Source organism: Euwallacea fornicatus, chromosome 2 (genome assembly GCF_040115645.1).
Source record: "Euwallacea fornicatus isolate EFF26 chromosome 2, ASM4011564v1, whole genome shotgun sequence".
Taxonomy (NCBI): domain Eukaryota; kingdom Metazoa; phylum Arthropoda; class Insecta; order Coleoptera; family Curculionidae; genus Euwallacea; species Euwallacea fornicatus.
In genome coordinates this window covers 1580377-1597463 of record NC_089542.1, presented here as the reverse complement: position 1 = coordinate 1597463, position 17087 = coordinate 1580377, and the positions used below count along the sequence as shown (strand labels likewise).

The 17087-nt window shown below is 38.6% G+C and overlaps 1 protein-coding gene across 4 annotated transcripts in view; it reads left to right on the top strand.

The window, feature by feature from the left end:
* Positions 1 to 17087, top strand: part of Neto (Neuropilin and tolloid-like) — a 109370-nt gene that overhangs the window by 66359 nt on the left and 25924 nt on the right. For all 4 annotated transcript variants that reach the window (XM_066295218.1, XM_066295227.1, XM_066295208.1 and 1 more), the window contains exon 4: positions 7011 to 7190. In XM_066295218.1, coding sequence (XP_066151315.1) covers positions 7011 to 7190 — 180 coding nt within the window. The remainder of the gene's footprint in view (positions 1 to 7010; positions 7191 to 17087) is intronic.

The following is a 17087-nucleotide window of genomic DNA, read 5'->3' as shown; positions in this document are numbered from 1 at the left end:
CACTAACCAAAAAAACCTCGTCCAAAGTAGAGCAACTGCCCCCCGTTTAGTCATTTTACCTACAAACGTGGACACAATGAATAAAATACAATAATTTGAGAATATCCGGTTGTATTGTATGATATTGCGATAAAACTGGAAAACACCAATTTGAGAGGAACTCAAATAAAGCTATTTTCGCTCGGATAAGCACTTAATGGGTATGACGTTTAATCCAGAAAGCTATATATTTAATACAGTGGGATCATTTAAATTTCGTATCTAACCAGTTGTGGGATTTTACGCAAGATATGTAGATAGCGAAAAAGTAGGTTTTAGCTTGATCATATGCCGCAAAACGACGTTGAAATTGATTTTTGATAAAGTAGCCGAGTCAGGTTACGTTGCTTTATCTACTTTTAATTTTCAAAATTTCGATTAAACATTAAGGCTATTTTTTAACGACACATTTTAATGAAAAATGTCTAATTGGTTAAAAAATTCAAAAATAATCGCTCAAAATGTTGTTCATTCACTTCGATTCACAAATTTACCCGACGGTTCTTACTCTCGAAGACGTTGCCCAGAACTTCTGGGGGGACACTTTTGGACGTTCTGCTCTAAACCGTTTCTTAAGGTTTGCGATTGTGTATACTGATCGTCTAAAAAGGTTATTTTTTAAAGTTTGGAACAAGAAGTAATTCATTAGCGTAAGATCTGAGGATCGAGGTGGGTAGATATGCTCTGTGTGTACCCATCAAACAATTGAAATAGTATTCTCTTAGATAATCTAAGATTGTATGAGCTGTTGCTCCATCCTGTTCGAAATAACCCTGTTGTAATTCATCAGGGTGTAGTAGTTGATTAATGAATTCATCCACCATGTTTGGATAACGCTCCGTTGTAACACTCTCTTTGAAGAAAATTGATCGAATTAAACGTCTTCGGGAGACAGCAATTCGAACTCCAATTTTTTGCGGATGTAATGGAGATTCTTGTAATACGTGAGGGTTAAATTCATTCCACATTAGTATATTTTGAGAGTTTACATATCCCCCCACAAATGAAACCAAGCTTCATCACTGAAGAATGATAGAACCACAAGACTATTATTCATCGTCTCATGGAACCAATAAGTTATCTTCGTTTCATAATCTAAAGGCTGAAGTTCTTAGAACACTTGCACTTTGTAAGGAAACAATTTTAGGTCCTTTTTGAGAATTTCGTCACAGGTACCATAAGATAAGTTAATTTGCTGTGACAATATCCTCAAGGAAGTATTCCGTTTTTCATGTATTATCTGTCTTACATTTTCTACAGTGTCCGGAGTTCGTGATTTTGATCTTGCACCGGCTTCTTTGAATGCTGCCAATTTCACGGAATAAATCTACAAAATAATTCTGTGTATTTGCGAAGTTCGGTTCATCTGCAGCAACCTCAGGGAGTTTTTTCACGAAATTCTCGTAAACAGGGTTCGACTTCATAAACCCATTCTCCACTAATTTAATTTCCATTATGAAAATAGCTTCAATCGTAAACGTTTTCTTCTCGGCCGTGAACACCATTTTGCGGTAGGTACAGGAAACCGATTTTAAACGCAAACGACGCTGTGGTCTTAAAGAAGATCGATTAAAAAAAAAAAAACGGACAAAATTAATAAGATAACAGAGAAAGGAATACGAAAAAAAAATGCAAAGGCCGAATGATAAATAATCAAAGTAATAAATAACGAATGGCTAAATTCTCCGGAGGAAGCATTCCGGAAAGAAAAATTAGCAAATGTAAGTTGCTTAGATGACCAAATATGCACAAACGCTGATCGACATACCTGTTTTTCTTCGACAAACTTCGCAGCTGATTAGATGTGCAATTTAAATGATCTCTCAATGTAACTTGTGACATAGTGTTTTTCCTAGTATAAATGTAAGATGTCGAAAGAAAAATTCGATAACATGGGTGAAAAGGACGAGTTGGCAAACAAAATAAAAAATACAGATGAGAGAGTACAAAGTAAAAGCGCTGACGTAATCACCAACAGGAGGTACTTCTGATGAGATATCGGGAAAATTTGAATCCAGTAAAACGGATATATTAAATTTGAGTCAAATTATCATGGAACAAGGTGGCATTGATGAATGCATTTGTGAAAGTGGGATCAATCCTTTGGAAAAATTATGTTCCCGACACAAGCTCTGATGTAAAGAGCCCGTCACCTCCATTAAATAAGAAAAAGTTAAATAATATACCGGGTATTAGGAAAAATGAAAAATTAACCACAACTGTCAATGTGGTATAAGGACGATGATTTGACACATGAGAATATATTGTTCTTAGTGTTGAAATAGTATTAAAAAAAAAATCAAAATGTTATCAAAATTAAACGATAAATAAGTGTATAATGGAATGGGAGAAACAATAACTGAAGATGTAGATTTCTTCAAATAAAATATAACTTGGACGTTGATACCTAGACCAATAACTAAAAATATTATTATTGACCGCAAAATGGTATTTACGATAAACACTGATGAAATAAGTCATTTTAATACATACTAAGCCAAAAAATACCTATAAGATAACGACTTACTCTTCGCACCAGTTGCTCAAATACACACTTTTACGTGTACGTTACATATGCGGATCAATTTAAATTATTTGTTCACAAGTAGTGAACGCAAATATACTTTAGTAAATAGGAATTTAAAGGAAGAAATCAATACAAAAGTCCTGAAAATATCTTTGTGGGAAAAAGTAAAGTTTGTAAATTGAACAAATGAGTTCGTGTTTTCAATCAATGGGCCCGGCGAAGGCACACATGTTTTAGTAATATTTTAAAATAACATATATGTACTTGTTAACATTTCATACACGAAGGCAGAGTAAGTAGGAATATTCATATAATTCTAAATATAAATGATTTAGCAACTAGTTGCAACTTTTGAAAAATTAATATAATTAAATTTTTAATAGCCATAAATATTTAGGTATAGCGGTTCAATATGAAGTCAGTTTATGTCCGAATACTTCAACAAACAAAAAATCCTTACTCTAATTTCTTTGTGGAATTTTATATTAACGATAGTATTTTTTCATGGAAAAAAGTGGAGCACAATTCATCAAATTAATTCGTATCGCGACGTGGACACTGGTCGTCCGCGTCGCGCCAACATCATGGACGATTGATTAGATGAAATGAAAATCGAGATAATGGTATGGCCCGCCAATTCTCCAGATGGAAACTCAACCGAGTATGCTCGGGATACTTTGGGAAGACGCGTTGCAAGCAGAAATTTACCACTTCGAACTATCCTAGATATTCGAAATGCCCTAATTGAAGAACGGAATGGAATTCTCCGAGGCGTTTTTGATAACTTGATTGAATCAGTGCCATCACGATGCCAAGCCTTTTTAGCAGCAGGAGAGGGTCACGTTCATTATTAAAAAGTCCTTTTCGTACGAAATTACTAAATCATGAATTCCAATTACATTGGATAATCATCGCTTTTTAAATTAAAAATTTGCGCAATTTTAAACAGGACCGTCACAACTGGTCAAATCAAGTTTGAACAACAAGAAGCGCGTTATTTTATCACTAAAAAAAAACCTCAAACTACAAATTGTGAAATTCGGTTCTTGTTCGTAATTTTTGACACCTGGTCAGATTTGGTTACCTTGGAGGAATTAGTCTTACTACGGGTCGTCACAATGCATTTCCATCCGCGGCAGCATGGCACCCCGTCGGGTACGAGGAACACATGAAAAGTATAATTCACAATTACTGTACTGCAAGGCAGAACGAATTCAGGTGTACTCACCGGTGGTTATGTGGCCCCCTACTCTAACCGTGGCTACCTTGTTTAAGTATGTTAGGCCCTAATACCTCGCAACAATTCCAAGCGTTTACGTATCGAAATAAGAACGTCTTCGACAACTAGCTAGTGCCCCCTAAAATAAGTATGGACTCCCCCGGACTCACACCTGTGGCCAACAGGTGGAATCCCAACGGACACGGTAGGGGATTACCTTACATTGGTCATCTCCAACCTATCCGTGCCATTCAGGCCGCACATAACAAAGATACAAGACACGGAAGGAACGGCGCCCGCACCCTGATCAACAGGCAAGCGCAGAGGATCTCAATAATACCATATTATGATCATTAACACCCAGTTATACACCAAGTGTATATTATCATTAGTAAACGATGAGCCTAGGCGAACCACATACCTGCTCCTGTTTGCCACTGTTCTCACGCACAGGACTTCTTAGTAGAAGTCCATCAAGATCCCTTCAACGATTCAGGGTTTACACGGCTATCACAGAACAACACAATACTTTCATGTGCTACCACCCGTCAAGGGAGCGCGTTCTTTAGCTCGTGTCGGAAATCACCGCCCCCCTGTTCCGCACAGGGTTCGCCATCGCGGGTACCAAAGTAAAAGAACTATTAGGGAAATTTAGCATGTGTTTTGGTTTCCTAAAAGAAAATTGTTTTAGAAAATAAAATTTGTTTCGATATGTCCAGTAATCGTGTTGACCAGTGCATGTACAAGGTGTCATCGAGCTGAACCTAACTTATGAGTGTTGTAAAAGTGTTGATTACCTCCAACGATGCAGCCCGGGTAAATGACGAAATTGACCGTAAAAGCACAACTGGTTGTCATTTTAAATTATCCGACAATTGTGTAATAAGTTGGAACGCGAAACGGCAGAATTCAGTTGCTGCATATTTTACTGAAGCGGAATATATGGCTGCATGGAAGCCATAGCAAAGGAAAAAGCATTGTGGCTTAAACCATTGTTATCCACAATTGATGTAAAATTGTTAGATCCCATATCATTTTACGAAGGAAATATGTTGTATGGCACTGACCGCCAACAAGCCGACTAGCCATAAACGCTCAAAACATTTAGATATAAAATTCCGTTCTATGCGGGAACAAGTAGAAAATGGGTTGACCTGTTTAAAATATTTGCTCACATTCAACCAAGAAATTCTCAAAACCATTACCCGGTCCTCGTTTCCAGGAGTCACGAAATAAAATTGGAACTAATAGATAAGGAACATCAGTGGAAATAAAATAAATTGTTCGTTCAAGTTGTTAAAGGTTAAAACTTAATGTTCATTGATTTTCGTTGGTCGGTATCGGTTCGGCCAAATGGTCGCTTATGACTTTCTCTTTTCCCCAGCAGCGAATGCCGGACCGTCATTAAATTATCGTCGTATGTAGCACAATTGAAAGAGTGTGTGTGATAATGTGTACTAAAATAACGTAACGAGTGAGTGCATTTTTTTTCGAGGGAAATGCATCGGAATATGCATCAAGGCAACAAAAATTCTATCAACCCACGGAACCGCAAGTCGGCAGAATTTAATCAGGCGGACTGTATGCTGTGTACGGTTCAGTTCAATCGAATAGAGAGTTAACAGTTTTGCTTTACAAAATTGTAGTTCGGATTTTAGTGTGCCGAAAGGTTTTCAACGATTAACAGTTGAACAATCATTATTCGAATTAAAGCTGTGTTAATGTTCATCGTTGTTTTAGTTATAACGCGCGCCGCGATACCGTTATATACGGGAATGCGAATGTCTGTGATGTAATTGATGAATTTACAAAGTTTGTCACATTCCCCCCTCGTAAAACTGTGAATACGTACGAAGCCATTGATCATTTAAAAACTTCTGTCACTCGTGAAGCTCTCTAGAAATCATAAATTCGCATCCGGGTACGTGCTTTGCGCCTTCGTTGTTTCAAATTTCATCGAAGAGTGAAGTTGCACGGGGCGTTTCTTAAACCACAAAGCGCAAATTTGGGGGAACTTTCCTTGGATCGAAACGCGAAAAGAGCTCGGACAAATACATGTGTCCGGAATCGTGCCGTCGAAGCACAGAATACTCGAGTTAAAAAAAAAAAAAAAAAGAAAGAAAAATGCCATTTTGTAACCCTTAAAAAAACCGCTTGGGCCGATCAAATTATGCGAGATTTCCACGTTGATAAGCAAACTGTTGAGCCTCTAAAGTTATCGATGTCGATTAACGGCTTTTTACATGAAGTTTTGCACGCCACTGCCTCTAATTGATCATGTTCGGCACTAAATAACTCGTAACGAGCCGTCAGGCAATGTAATTCCCATCATCATAAATCAATTACCGCCAATATAATAATCGTCGGCAGCGCGCACCTAAAGGATCTTAAATTAAAATTGTATTTTATTTTCCCTCAGTGGCGGGTGCAACTTTTTATTATTACATTTTTCCCTTCGTTCCGCGATCACTTGCAATTAAGCGGAAATTAAATTCTTTCTTGCCAAAGCAAAGAGAGAGCGGTGTACATTGGATATTATGACGTACATTCTTTTGATCTTTTCTTTCAAAAGGTTCTGAAGAAATTGCAGGTTTAATAAGAAAGTTAAGTTGCTGGTAATCACCAGCAGCTCGCGTTTCTTGGTATCATTTTATGAATCCATGTAGTTCCTTTTACGTGTCGTTAGTCTTTGCTTTCGTCCGCCCCTATTTGGCTATTTCGCGAAATAACATACAACGCCCGCACCGTAATAAAAAAAAATCGACATGAAGCAATAAACGTGATCATACATCTAGCAGGAGTCATCTATACATCTTCAATACCTAACTCCACTTTGTCTGACATATGACATACGTCAAACGCCATGTGCTATCGCACTCGATCCACGACGTGGCGCGAAATTTCAATTTTAAAATTATTTGCTACACCGTTCACACACACACACACACACTACACTATTCAGGATATTTCTACTATTTCGTGTATTTTTAGACCTTCAAAACACCTATCTAATTTTTCATTATTTCATCAGGCTGCATTACTTCGAATAACAGTTCGTTTATTACTGTTTACAGCGAAATTTACAACCGACATCAAGCCTTGCAATTCCGCGAATAGTATCGGATTTGCCATTAAATTTTATCTGCCCCGATTGCAGCGGGCGTTAGTTTAAATTAATTTAATTCGCCAGCATTTGTTTTATTATTGCATTAATTATTGTTTCAGGTGACGCAGAGATGGCCACTCCAGAACCCACATTGGTTCCGGAGTACGTGAATCCGTACCCCATCAAAAATCCTTGCTATCGGTTCGCCGACATACGCAATAAAGAGTTTTTCAGCCCTGCGTACCCCCCTGACGCGCCGACGTACCCCAACAACACCAACTGCGTGGTAGTTTTGACAGGTATGTTATTCGCGTTTACTCACGGCTTAAAAAAAAAACAAAAGATCTTTTGTCCATGGCCCAACGCCTTAGTTTGTTGGTTCGGAAAGATGGGAGTTAACGAGAGCAGAATCAGAACAATCAGAATTTATGTTTCTGCCATCAATATTGCAATTGAGACAACAAATTTATTCATTAAACGAATTCATTTATTCCCTGAATTAATTTTTTTTTCGATCGATGTGTTGTCTGTTGACCTGTTCCATAAAGGGCGGACGGCCGCAATAAAAATGGAACATCATTAAAGCCTTATTTTCGTAACTGAATCGCGAATGAACATGGTTTTGATTTCAAATTTCAATTTTGTAGGTGATTTTGTAATGCTAATTAAAAGTTTGACTTCTACTAGATTTGAATTCTATTATTTGCGGTGATGAATACTATAAATTTTCAACGAATCAATTGTTGAATTATCAAATCATAACCGTAAAGTGACGATCGGAAGATATGAAACGCGTAAATATAATTCGTGTAAAAAGTGACGTACTGATATGACCACTGATCGTTGAATAACATTGACGTTTTACAGTCATATTAGGACTTAATTCAAATTTTAATTGCTTGAGGAGGGGATTCAGCAGCATGTGGGATGCTGTTCAGCAAAAGAAGATCCGGATCAGCAAAAATTTCGTTTCCAAGATAGACAGTTTAAAAATCAGCAAAATCATATTTTTAATTATACTTTTTCATGCCATTTACTAACTTTGAAATGAAATTTCGCACATCGCTGAGTATTTCAAGAGAAAATGAATAACGTCCTTTGGCCCTTTTGCGTCTTTCTGTTTGGAACAACAGTGCCGTTCCAAAAGGCTCTGACGATTCGCAAGAAAACTCTTCATAAGTTTTTGACTTGAATATGAAACAATTTTTGACGAGTTATTGTGCAATGGAAGGTTTCCATAATTCAAAAAAGTTCTACTGTAATTTCAGGGCGAAATTCAGTTCTTAAATCCATTTAAAACTTCAAAAGATGAGCCAAATTGGGTAACTCTCCCCTATTGGAAATTTTCAAGAAAATTTTGAATTTTCGAAGTGATCATCGAGACTTATCACCATAACCGATTTATGTTTATTTTGCATTGGCCATGCATAGGATCAGGAGGACTTTTCATTTTGAAGTTCTTTAAAAAATGCGAAAATTAGGGTTAAGGTTAGTGCATATCTCGAGAACTGAAACAGATCGAGCACGTGTGCGCTTACAGTATTCATTCACTGGTGGACGAAAGCCTGGAAACGCCGGTAAAAACGTTGGTGAATGGTGATTATTCATGTAATAACTTGAGAAAATTACCAATAAATATTTTTTAAATATTACTGAAGTAAAGTGTGGTTTTCGAACTTTTGTTCTGCGACAAAAATGCAGTTTTTTGAATTGTTTATCATTCCTTAACAATAAACAGACATGTTGTTGCCCGTGTCGTATTTTCGCGCTTGTAACTAAGCAATGCATAATTGAAAACTGTTTATTGGTGATATTCGCGATTTATTAAATGTATAATTACCATTTAACAGCATCTTTACCGATGTTTCCAAACTTTTACCCACAAGTGCATGCGACTAACCCAGGGAATGTTCGATGAGGTATATCACTTCGAAAAATCAACTTTTTCCGCTCGAAGTAACGGAGAAATGACTGAAATTGCAACTGGAAGCGAGCTAACTTTCCAAAAGGAAATTATCGCTCTCCAAAAAAGGGAAAACGAGGAGATCTTTTTGGCCTCAGACCCTCCAAACATTGAATCTGTTAGTCTGTTGATAGCGCCGATTAAAAGTAATCCGCAGTTGGGCTTTATCTTTGGAGTTTGTCCTTTTTTCCCGCCCGTTTATCTTAAAAAAAAAAAAAAATTCCTTTCGTTACAAAAATTGTGGATATACATTTTATCACGCAGGCGATACTGTGTGTTTTAGCCAGACGTTTCTTTTGCTTTTAAGTTATTTACACTTTACGAACGACTTACAACTCGCTCGATAACTTAATAAAATCCCCACGAACCCCCGGGGTTTAGCAAAGACCGAAAAGGAAACGTAGCTTCTTAAACCAAACATTTCCCCTCACATAAATCCACCTTAAAGCGACACTAATTTGTAGTAATCTTACCTAGTGCGCGATAAATCTGCGCTATCCAGTTAAACGGTCCCGTACTCGTTGAAAATACTGTAGTTTTGCCTGCTTTTCTAGATTTTATTGAGCAACCCCTGAATGATTAAATTCAAATTCCATCATGCCGCAAAAATCCATAATCGAATATGATCAGAATGTGTTAATGCGGAATAATGACTCCATGTAACTCTCGGTTTTACATGTAAAAATCGCCAGTTGGCAGATTGATTTTCGCTTTAAGGGTGGTCATTTTGTACCGCATCTAAATTAAAAAAAAAAAAAAAAAAAAAAAAAAAAAAATGAATTATTGATTGAGTGCTTTCGGAACTGATGATGGAAACGAAATCTAAACGAAGTAAATAAGCACTGTTGAAAAGCGTGCGACAGTTGAATTTTCTAGTTGGACAATGAACAGACCTCTACGGTCGAAAACTGTATCAATTACCAACAAGTTAATCGATTAACCTGCGAGCGACAAAGAAGTCGACCGCTGGAAAACTGAGGAAATTACTCGATGTTCCACCACTTAAAAGTTATTTGGATCCCCGATTGTGGACGTGAGAGGACGAAATTTTTGAAGTGTCTCCCCTTGTGTGAGTAGAATATCAAATACATAACTTAAAACGTTTTGTCCCCCTTCCCCGAGGAAGACGTGATTGAAATCAAAGCGTGTGGGGAGGGGGGCTTAGTGGAACAAATACCAGTTGAAAGATAGACTCTGGACCTCGGGAAACCTAATAATTGACCGTATGCCCCCTTAAATTAGTTTCTTGGTCGGCATGAAGGTCATAAACTTTCCTTCGACCAACATTAAAGGGACGAAAACTTGCTGGGAACGCGTCCCTTGTCAAAACTTGATAAAATCTCTAAGTAAATCGCTTTAGCGTTGCCGAACAGAAATACAAACTTTAATTGCAGATTTTGTCAGCTCCAGGGTTATTCACAGGGCTCAAAAAGCGACCTGCACAATCGACGTATATGTAGGAAAATTGCTTTAGTTCATCGAGCCTAAGGGAAGCAAATCAGTTTTTAATACTTTTCAATGAAGTACAACTGTAGAATATTGAATTTTAAGAACTATTGATATTGCTATTGATATTGCTATATACATTGCCCATAACGGAATTGCTCTTGTACGGCGGCTGAGTAGAGTTAAAATCACCCAGGGTTGTTAGTACCTGAACAATATGGGATAAGTGGACCTTTAACCTGGATAATGGACGTTCTTATTATTTTTTTAATGTTCTTCTGACTGCCACCACAGCCTTATGTTTCAACTTTTCAGATAATTTCGCTGGTATCGTGCGTCACCTCGTTCTCTCTTCGGCTTGGTTTGTTTGTTATCAAATTTCCTCTCAAAACATGTGCCACAACAAAAGTTCAGAATCTGTGGTACGTCGCACGTAGCTTCTTCCATACAGAGTGTATCAAAAAGGCGCGGCAACATTTAAGGGGGTGACTTCTCAGGTCATTTTATGGAGAAAGGTTCCTATAAACATAGGTCCGGAAATGTATTTCACATTAAACGGCTGCTTAGAGAAAAAAAGCGAGGATGAGAATCTAGAGATACATAGCCTTGAGGGAGGAACGCATCTCTGCCCTAAACAGCTCGAGCCGCAAACTGGCCACAGAAGCCCAAGATGTTAACCTGCCAAAGCTTACTTGTAAATAAAAAAGGTAACTGGCAGGACCTTCCCTTCTAATTTAAAGCATAAACCCATCTCATCTAGAACTTCTATTTTTCTCGCTCCGTACTAATGTTGGCAACAGCCAATTACTTCATTCCCGTTTACTTGAAAATTTACATGACAAACCCATCACACCATCCTGTGCGTAGGACTCTCAAATTCAGAGAGAGAGAGAGAGAGAGAGAGAGCATCCCCATCCTGCAAGGCCCTGGCCCTACATCTAGTAGGACTCCCTTACGTTACACGACTGTTTAACGTGAGAGAACAGGGATGAAGACCTTGTTCGCCTTAATGTTGTGGGAGTAATAACCCCCGCGCATCAACAGGCTCGAACCACAATTTGTCTCAAAGAGGTTTAAACAGTTGACCAGTCAAAGCCATGGCTTTAAAAGCGTACCTTTAGGGATTATTATTTTACACCCCTTTCGAAATCAAACAGATATGTCTTAACGCGACGCCGTATCTCAAAAACCAAACAATGAAATTTTGTTCGTATAGGCCGACAGAACCTCTTTCGATTTTACTGAATGATATATGTATTTGCAGAGCGACTGAAGCTCAGTAGCTTTAGAAATTCACCTTCATTTTACTCCCCTTTCAAAATAACACAAATAGGTATTAACGTGACCCCGCGTGCCTCAAAGGCCAAAGGGACGTTGTAATTTCGATGTTATAGCATTATACAGCCTTTTTCGGTTTAACTGAATGATATATATCCCGGGAACCAATTGAGAACTCTAAAGTTAATATTAAAAATCGAATACTAACTTCAAACTCACGTTAATTGTTATTGCCGAATGACCAAACTTGAACTCTATTTAACTTCGCTCTTGATGACCTGCCGAAACTTACCTATAAAACAAAAAAATCACAATCGAAACTTGTTCGTTTCATCTAAATCGAAAATCCATCTTACCTCGATCATTTACTTTCATGGCCCCATCCTGGGGTTGGCACCATCCAACGGAGTCCTCTCAGTTGCGACGCTCTCGTTGACTTTACAAAACTTACCTATAAACAATAGAAACGACAATCATGACGTCCCCTTTGAAATGAAATCACAAATCTATCTTACCTCTATCATTTGCTTTCACGACCCCATCCTGGGGTTGGCACTATCCAACGACGTCTTCAGTCGGAGGAACTGTCCCCCCCTCCCTGCAAGGCCCTAGACCTTACATCCTATCGCATTTCCCCATTTTAAGCCGCGGTTGAATGCGACGGTTTAAGATGAGAGAGCACGTGCGGAAACCTCGTTCTGCTTAACCTTGAGGAGGGAACGCACCTCCGACCACCAAGGGCACACTTTCTTCACATCAGGGGAAAAAGTTTTCGACGACACCCCCTGCGACGCACTACACTAAACGACAGTTACACGATGCGCACTTTCACCCACTAAATGTCAGTTACACGAATCCCGTTTTCGGACAGAAAATGTCCGTCACGGGACGCTCACGTTGGGTCACTAAATGTCCGCTATACTAGTGACGTATCTCACGACTCTTTAAAACAATTGAACACCGGATTGTCCCGATTAATAGTACCTGGTTGCGAACGTCTGCTTTGTGTCCGCACCACCACACGACTGAATCATTGAAGAAACGATATCGGTACGAAAATATATAAACAATTTTACAATCTGCCTTTTGTAAAGGTACCAGTCATAGACCGAAGGGCAACGGCGATCGATACCTTCCCAACACCCAAGAAACAGAAAAATTGATCTAAGGAAGGTTTCCTGCCAAATGTGCATTACAAAATGAAATAACGTGCAGGCAGTACGTGCAATATAAAGATATACCAGATGTCGAAGAGTTTCCAGGCATTATGAAAATAATGCGAAATTTACATTGGTAGGCCTGATCTATCTGTACAGGGTGTTTACAAAAAGCGCGGCAACATTCGAGAGGGTGATTTCTCAGGTCATTTTCTGAAAAAAAAAATGTTCCTATGGACATGGATATGGAGATGTATTGCATCCAAGATATTTTTTTAATAGCGGTTTTTGGAAAATAATTCAAATATCTCTTCATCGATTTGCTTGAAATTCGGTATCGCTATTTTTAATAATAAGGGACTGATTTGGCCCTAAGTGGATTAAAATTGCAAAGTTCGGTCGCGCAGGGGGGAGGGGATGCCTTAACCAAATTTATTGGCAAAATTACGTACACCACCGACTTCAATTAAATTTCGATATTTTTTCATATGAAGCAACTGAAAATGAAACTTTTCGTCTCTGGTTCGTTTAGGAGATAAAAAAATAAAAACCATTTGATTGCATCTCCCTTTATCACAAAAAAAAAAAATTCAAAAAATTCAAGGGTTTATTTCCTTGTTCCTCAAGAATATTGTGCTCTTTGCTGATTTTCAAAAAGTCGCTTAAAAGATATTCGAACAATTTTTCAAAAACCATTGTTCGGAAAAAAATTTTTACACCCTGTATTTTGGAAACAACACATTTCCGGACCTGCGTTTATACGAGCTTTTTTTCATAAACCGACTCGAGCGATCACCCCCTAGATATTGCCGCGCGTTTTTTATACGCCGTGTATATCGATGACTCTTGATTTGTATCAATCCGGACCAATCCGATACGAGCGGAAGTCGTAAACGCATTGCCGGCGTCAATTAGGATTTTCGTAATGTTTTCCGTCACCTCGGTACACCTGAACCTGCAATAGTATAGAATATACTATCGCAGCGTAGGATTAAATGCATCGCTGAAACGGTTTACGTAAGCACGTCGTGATAGTTAGCTAAACTTTTGACTTTTGATTTGTACAAATGAACGGTAATAAGTTTCTATTTTTCTTGCCGTTGGATGACTGCACTTAACCTTAATTAAAATTCTTAACAGGAATATTTCAGCTCAACTCTTAAGGCAGCAAATTAAATCCACTCTTCTCCATAGAAACACCGTTTCCAGTTCCGGAAGTTATAATTAAGAAAGTGTTCTTATGCCAAAATGATTGTTGTTTGAGTAGGTGTATTCGAAAGCGCCATGGCGGCTTTAATTAAACTCTAAGCTAATTGTTAACAGCTCTTGCCTTTGTTTCTTTAATAATAAAATAGTTCAATTCCGGGATCAGCCAAACCTTCCGAGATGAAAAGCCAATATTCTAGACAGTGGATAAATAGGTTCTGTGGGCCGGGTACTTATTATTAGGCTTTATTAATTAAATTATCTCTGAAATGCCAAGAGCAAAAATGAAGTGAAGGCAGAGTCCCGAAGGGCGCATTTAGTAAATAAATCCTATCCCGAGAGCGAATCTTCAGTTGTGAAATTAGTTTGCCAGTTAGTAGCTTTTGTAGTTCTTTCTCGTTAAGGCAAACATTTTGCTCAGTTCCGGGAAAGGCGAATCACCGGAGGATTTCCTCGTGAAGCGAAAAACTATGGTTTTTTAATGTAAAGCACATGGGGGGATGTGTAATTGAAACTTTGGGGATTGGCTGGCTGGTTAGGAGCGCAGTATGTTTATTCTTGCGCGTTTAAACAATGTTCTAATTGCATAAATTCTTCATTGCAACTTGATTATAAGCAGAAGCTTAACCGAGTTTCTGGTCCATAAAATTCACGTCTAGATACTTTCGTTCTTGAATTCCGACTTAAACATGTCTGGACCTAACAAACGAACTTCGGCATTATTACTGTAAACAATAAACGCAGCAGAATGGGCAAAACATCCGCCGGAAGGCCAGCTACAGCTACGATAATGACTGGATGGGCAGCAAGAAACCATTAAGCTGCCGTTGCTGGGGCGAATCCGGGTATCCATCAGGTCCGGAACTGTCTCTGTGTTATTGTCTTAAATGGAGTTTTTGTCCGGGAAGTGTCTCTATTAAATTACAAACTTGTTTTTAAGGCGTTTCAGAGGTTTCGGGCAAGAAGGTTACATGCACAGCACCTCAACAAGGATACGGCGAAAAGCGTTTTAATCTCGATTAATTATCATAATATGATTAAAAAAATGTTTGAACGTATCAGCGATATTTCCCAGGAGCAGCACCAGCGGTGCTGATTTGCACTGCTGGTTGGTCTTTTCATTTTGCAAAGTTCTTTTTATTTTTCGATTAATGCTCCGAGCGGGCTTTATTAGCTATTGATTATGAGCTTTCCAGGATAACTGCTGAATAAATCCTTTCTGAACTTCTGTTTGTTGCATCAGTGCTATGGTTTGCACCAAAATGAGAATTTCAATGTTTACTATTTGCGAAAAAAGAACCTAATTTTAAATCTGCGTCTTTTTGCCACTTTTCAATTTTTAAGGATCGATAACACGAAAATCTATGGATCCTCTGGCTTAAAAAAATATTTTAGGTGCCAGAGTGGCGGCTACGTCAAAATTAACCGGAGACTTGGCTTTTTTGAAAACGTTTACGTACTAATAAGATCACTGGAAATCGTACAAGTTTCCAATTTTTGCGAATTTAGCGAGAGCTATGTCAAAGCTCACGCTAGCAGTCGCATTTCTGAGAGAAATTAGCTCGAGGTGGGTACCACCACATCGATGAGTCTATGTATATTGCTCAAAAGGTCGATTACTATAAACAGGGTGAGCGGAAATTATCGGATTTCCGTGTGTACTAGGACCGAGACACACCGCTGGATACTTCGAATCGCGCATGCCCGACTACGTTACCTGAGAATTTCTTCTCGACGTTACTTCAAATTTATGGCCAATAATGATATTTGAAAAATTCGTCTGCTAGAGAATAGATGAGCGAAAACTCCGCAACTTCGGCTAAGCTTTTGGATTAGGCGTTTCAGAGCGCACGCGCGCGTACTTGATTTTAGGAGTTATACGTAACTTTTCGGACGTGTGCGTAACCTTATTTTTCACCAAGGAAATGATTTGAAGAATTCATTTTCCGGAAAGGAGATTAAAAGGGACGATGAAAAGAGGAGTTTTTTTAGGGAAAGCACCGAAGGTAATCTAATCAAGACCGAATGTGAGTTATTAAAAGGAACCGAACATAATTTTTTCTTAATTTAGATTGGTTTGACGCGTGTGTGCGAGACGGGCCGCGATAATAGATTGAGAGGGGTCGAAGGGTTTGCGGTTCTGACAGCTTAAGTTGACTTTGTGTAGGATGGAGTTGTGGTTAAGAAACTGATTGGTTATTGATTTTTGCGAGTCAGGAACAAAGCATCTATATCGTCTTTACGAGAAGGATTTCGCGTTAATTTTCTCTGAGTTACCTTAATTCCCTAAGAAAAAACGGATATATTTGTCAGCGTAAAGACCAATGTTAATCAAGGCGTTTCCTGGCAAGAATCCAAGGCGCAATAACTCAAGGGACGCCCTTTATATTTTCTTCAGAGATCGATATAATAGAAAAGTGACTAACAATTCCCAAGAGTGATCGACGCCAGGGTTTCAACTTATTGAAAACAAATATCAACATTACCAACTTGTCGGTTGGAAGGCGCAGAATTTCCAATAGACAAATCGTACAGTTATAGAGAGCACTTGAAACTGCATAGCGACTTGCGCTCAAGAGAAATACCCGATAATTCTTCTTGACAGGGATTCATTAGTCGAGCCTCACCTTTGGATCGTCGCTGAATTGAAAACTTGTCAGAATGGCAAATCGCAGTTCAGAAGAGATAATGATCACTCAAAGCTCAAATCGAACGCTGAAATATGGAGTTTGGAATGCGATGTTGTTACAAGAGCTTAAAGCTATTTAGTGTTGGTCTGGTGAATGCATAATCTTGACTCATTAGTCCGTCGAAGGGATTACTTCCAGATAAAAAAAACTCCTGTTAATAGGAGTTTTTTTACCGTTTCGGTTTATTACGACTGGCGATCGTGAATAGATGGCACGGGGTATATAGTATACGGGATGCGGAACGAAATGTAATTATTGTGCCATCTAAATCAGTCAAAAATATTAAGAGAAAGTGTGAGGAGGACGAGGAATGTGCGTGAAGAGCGGAAGGTTGAGAGCGAAGTGAAATACAACGCGGGGAAGGTTGGGGCGACGTTGCGAGAAAGGGCCGAAGAGATAAGGTGGGAAGCAGTTAGAAATGGGGGAGGGTAGGGCGAAGCGCCGTTCGAGCAATTT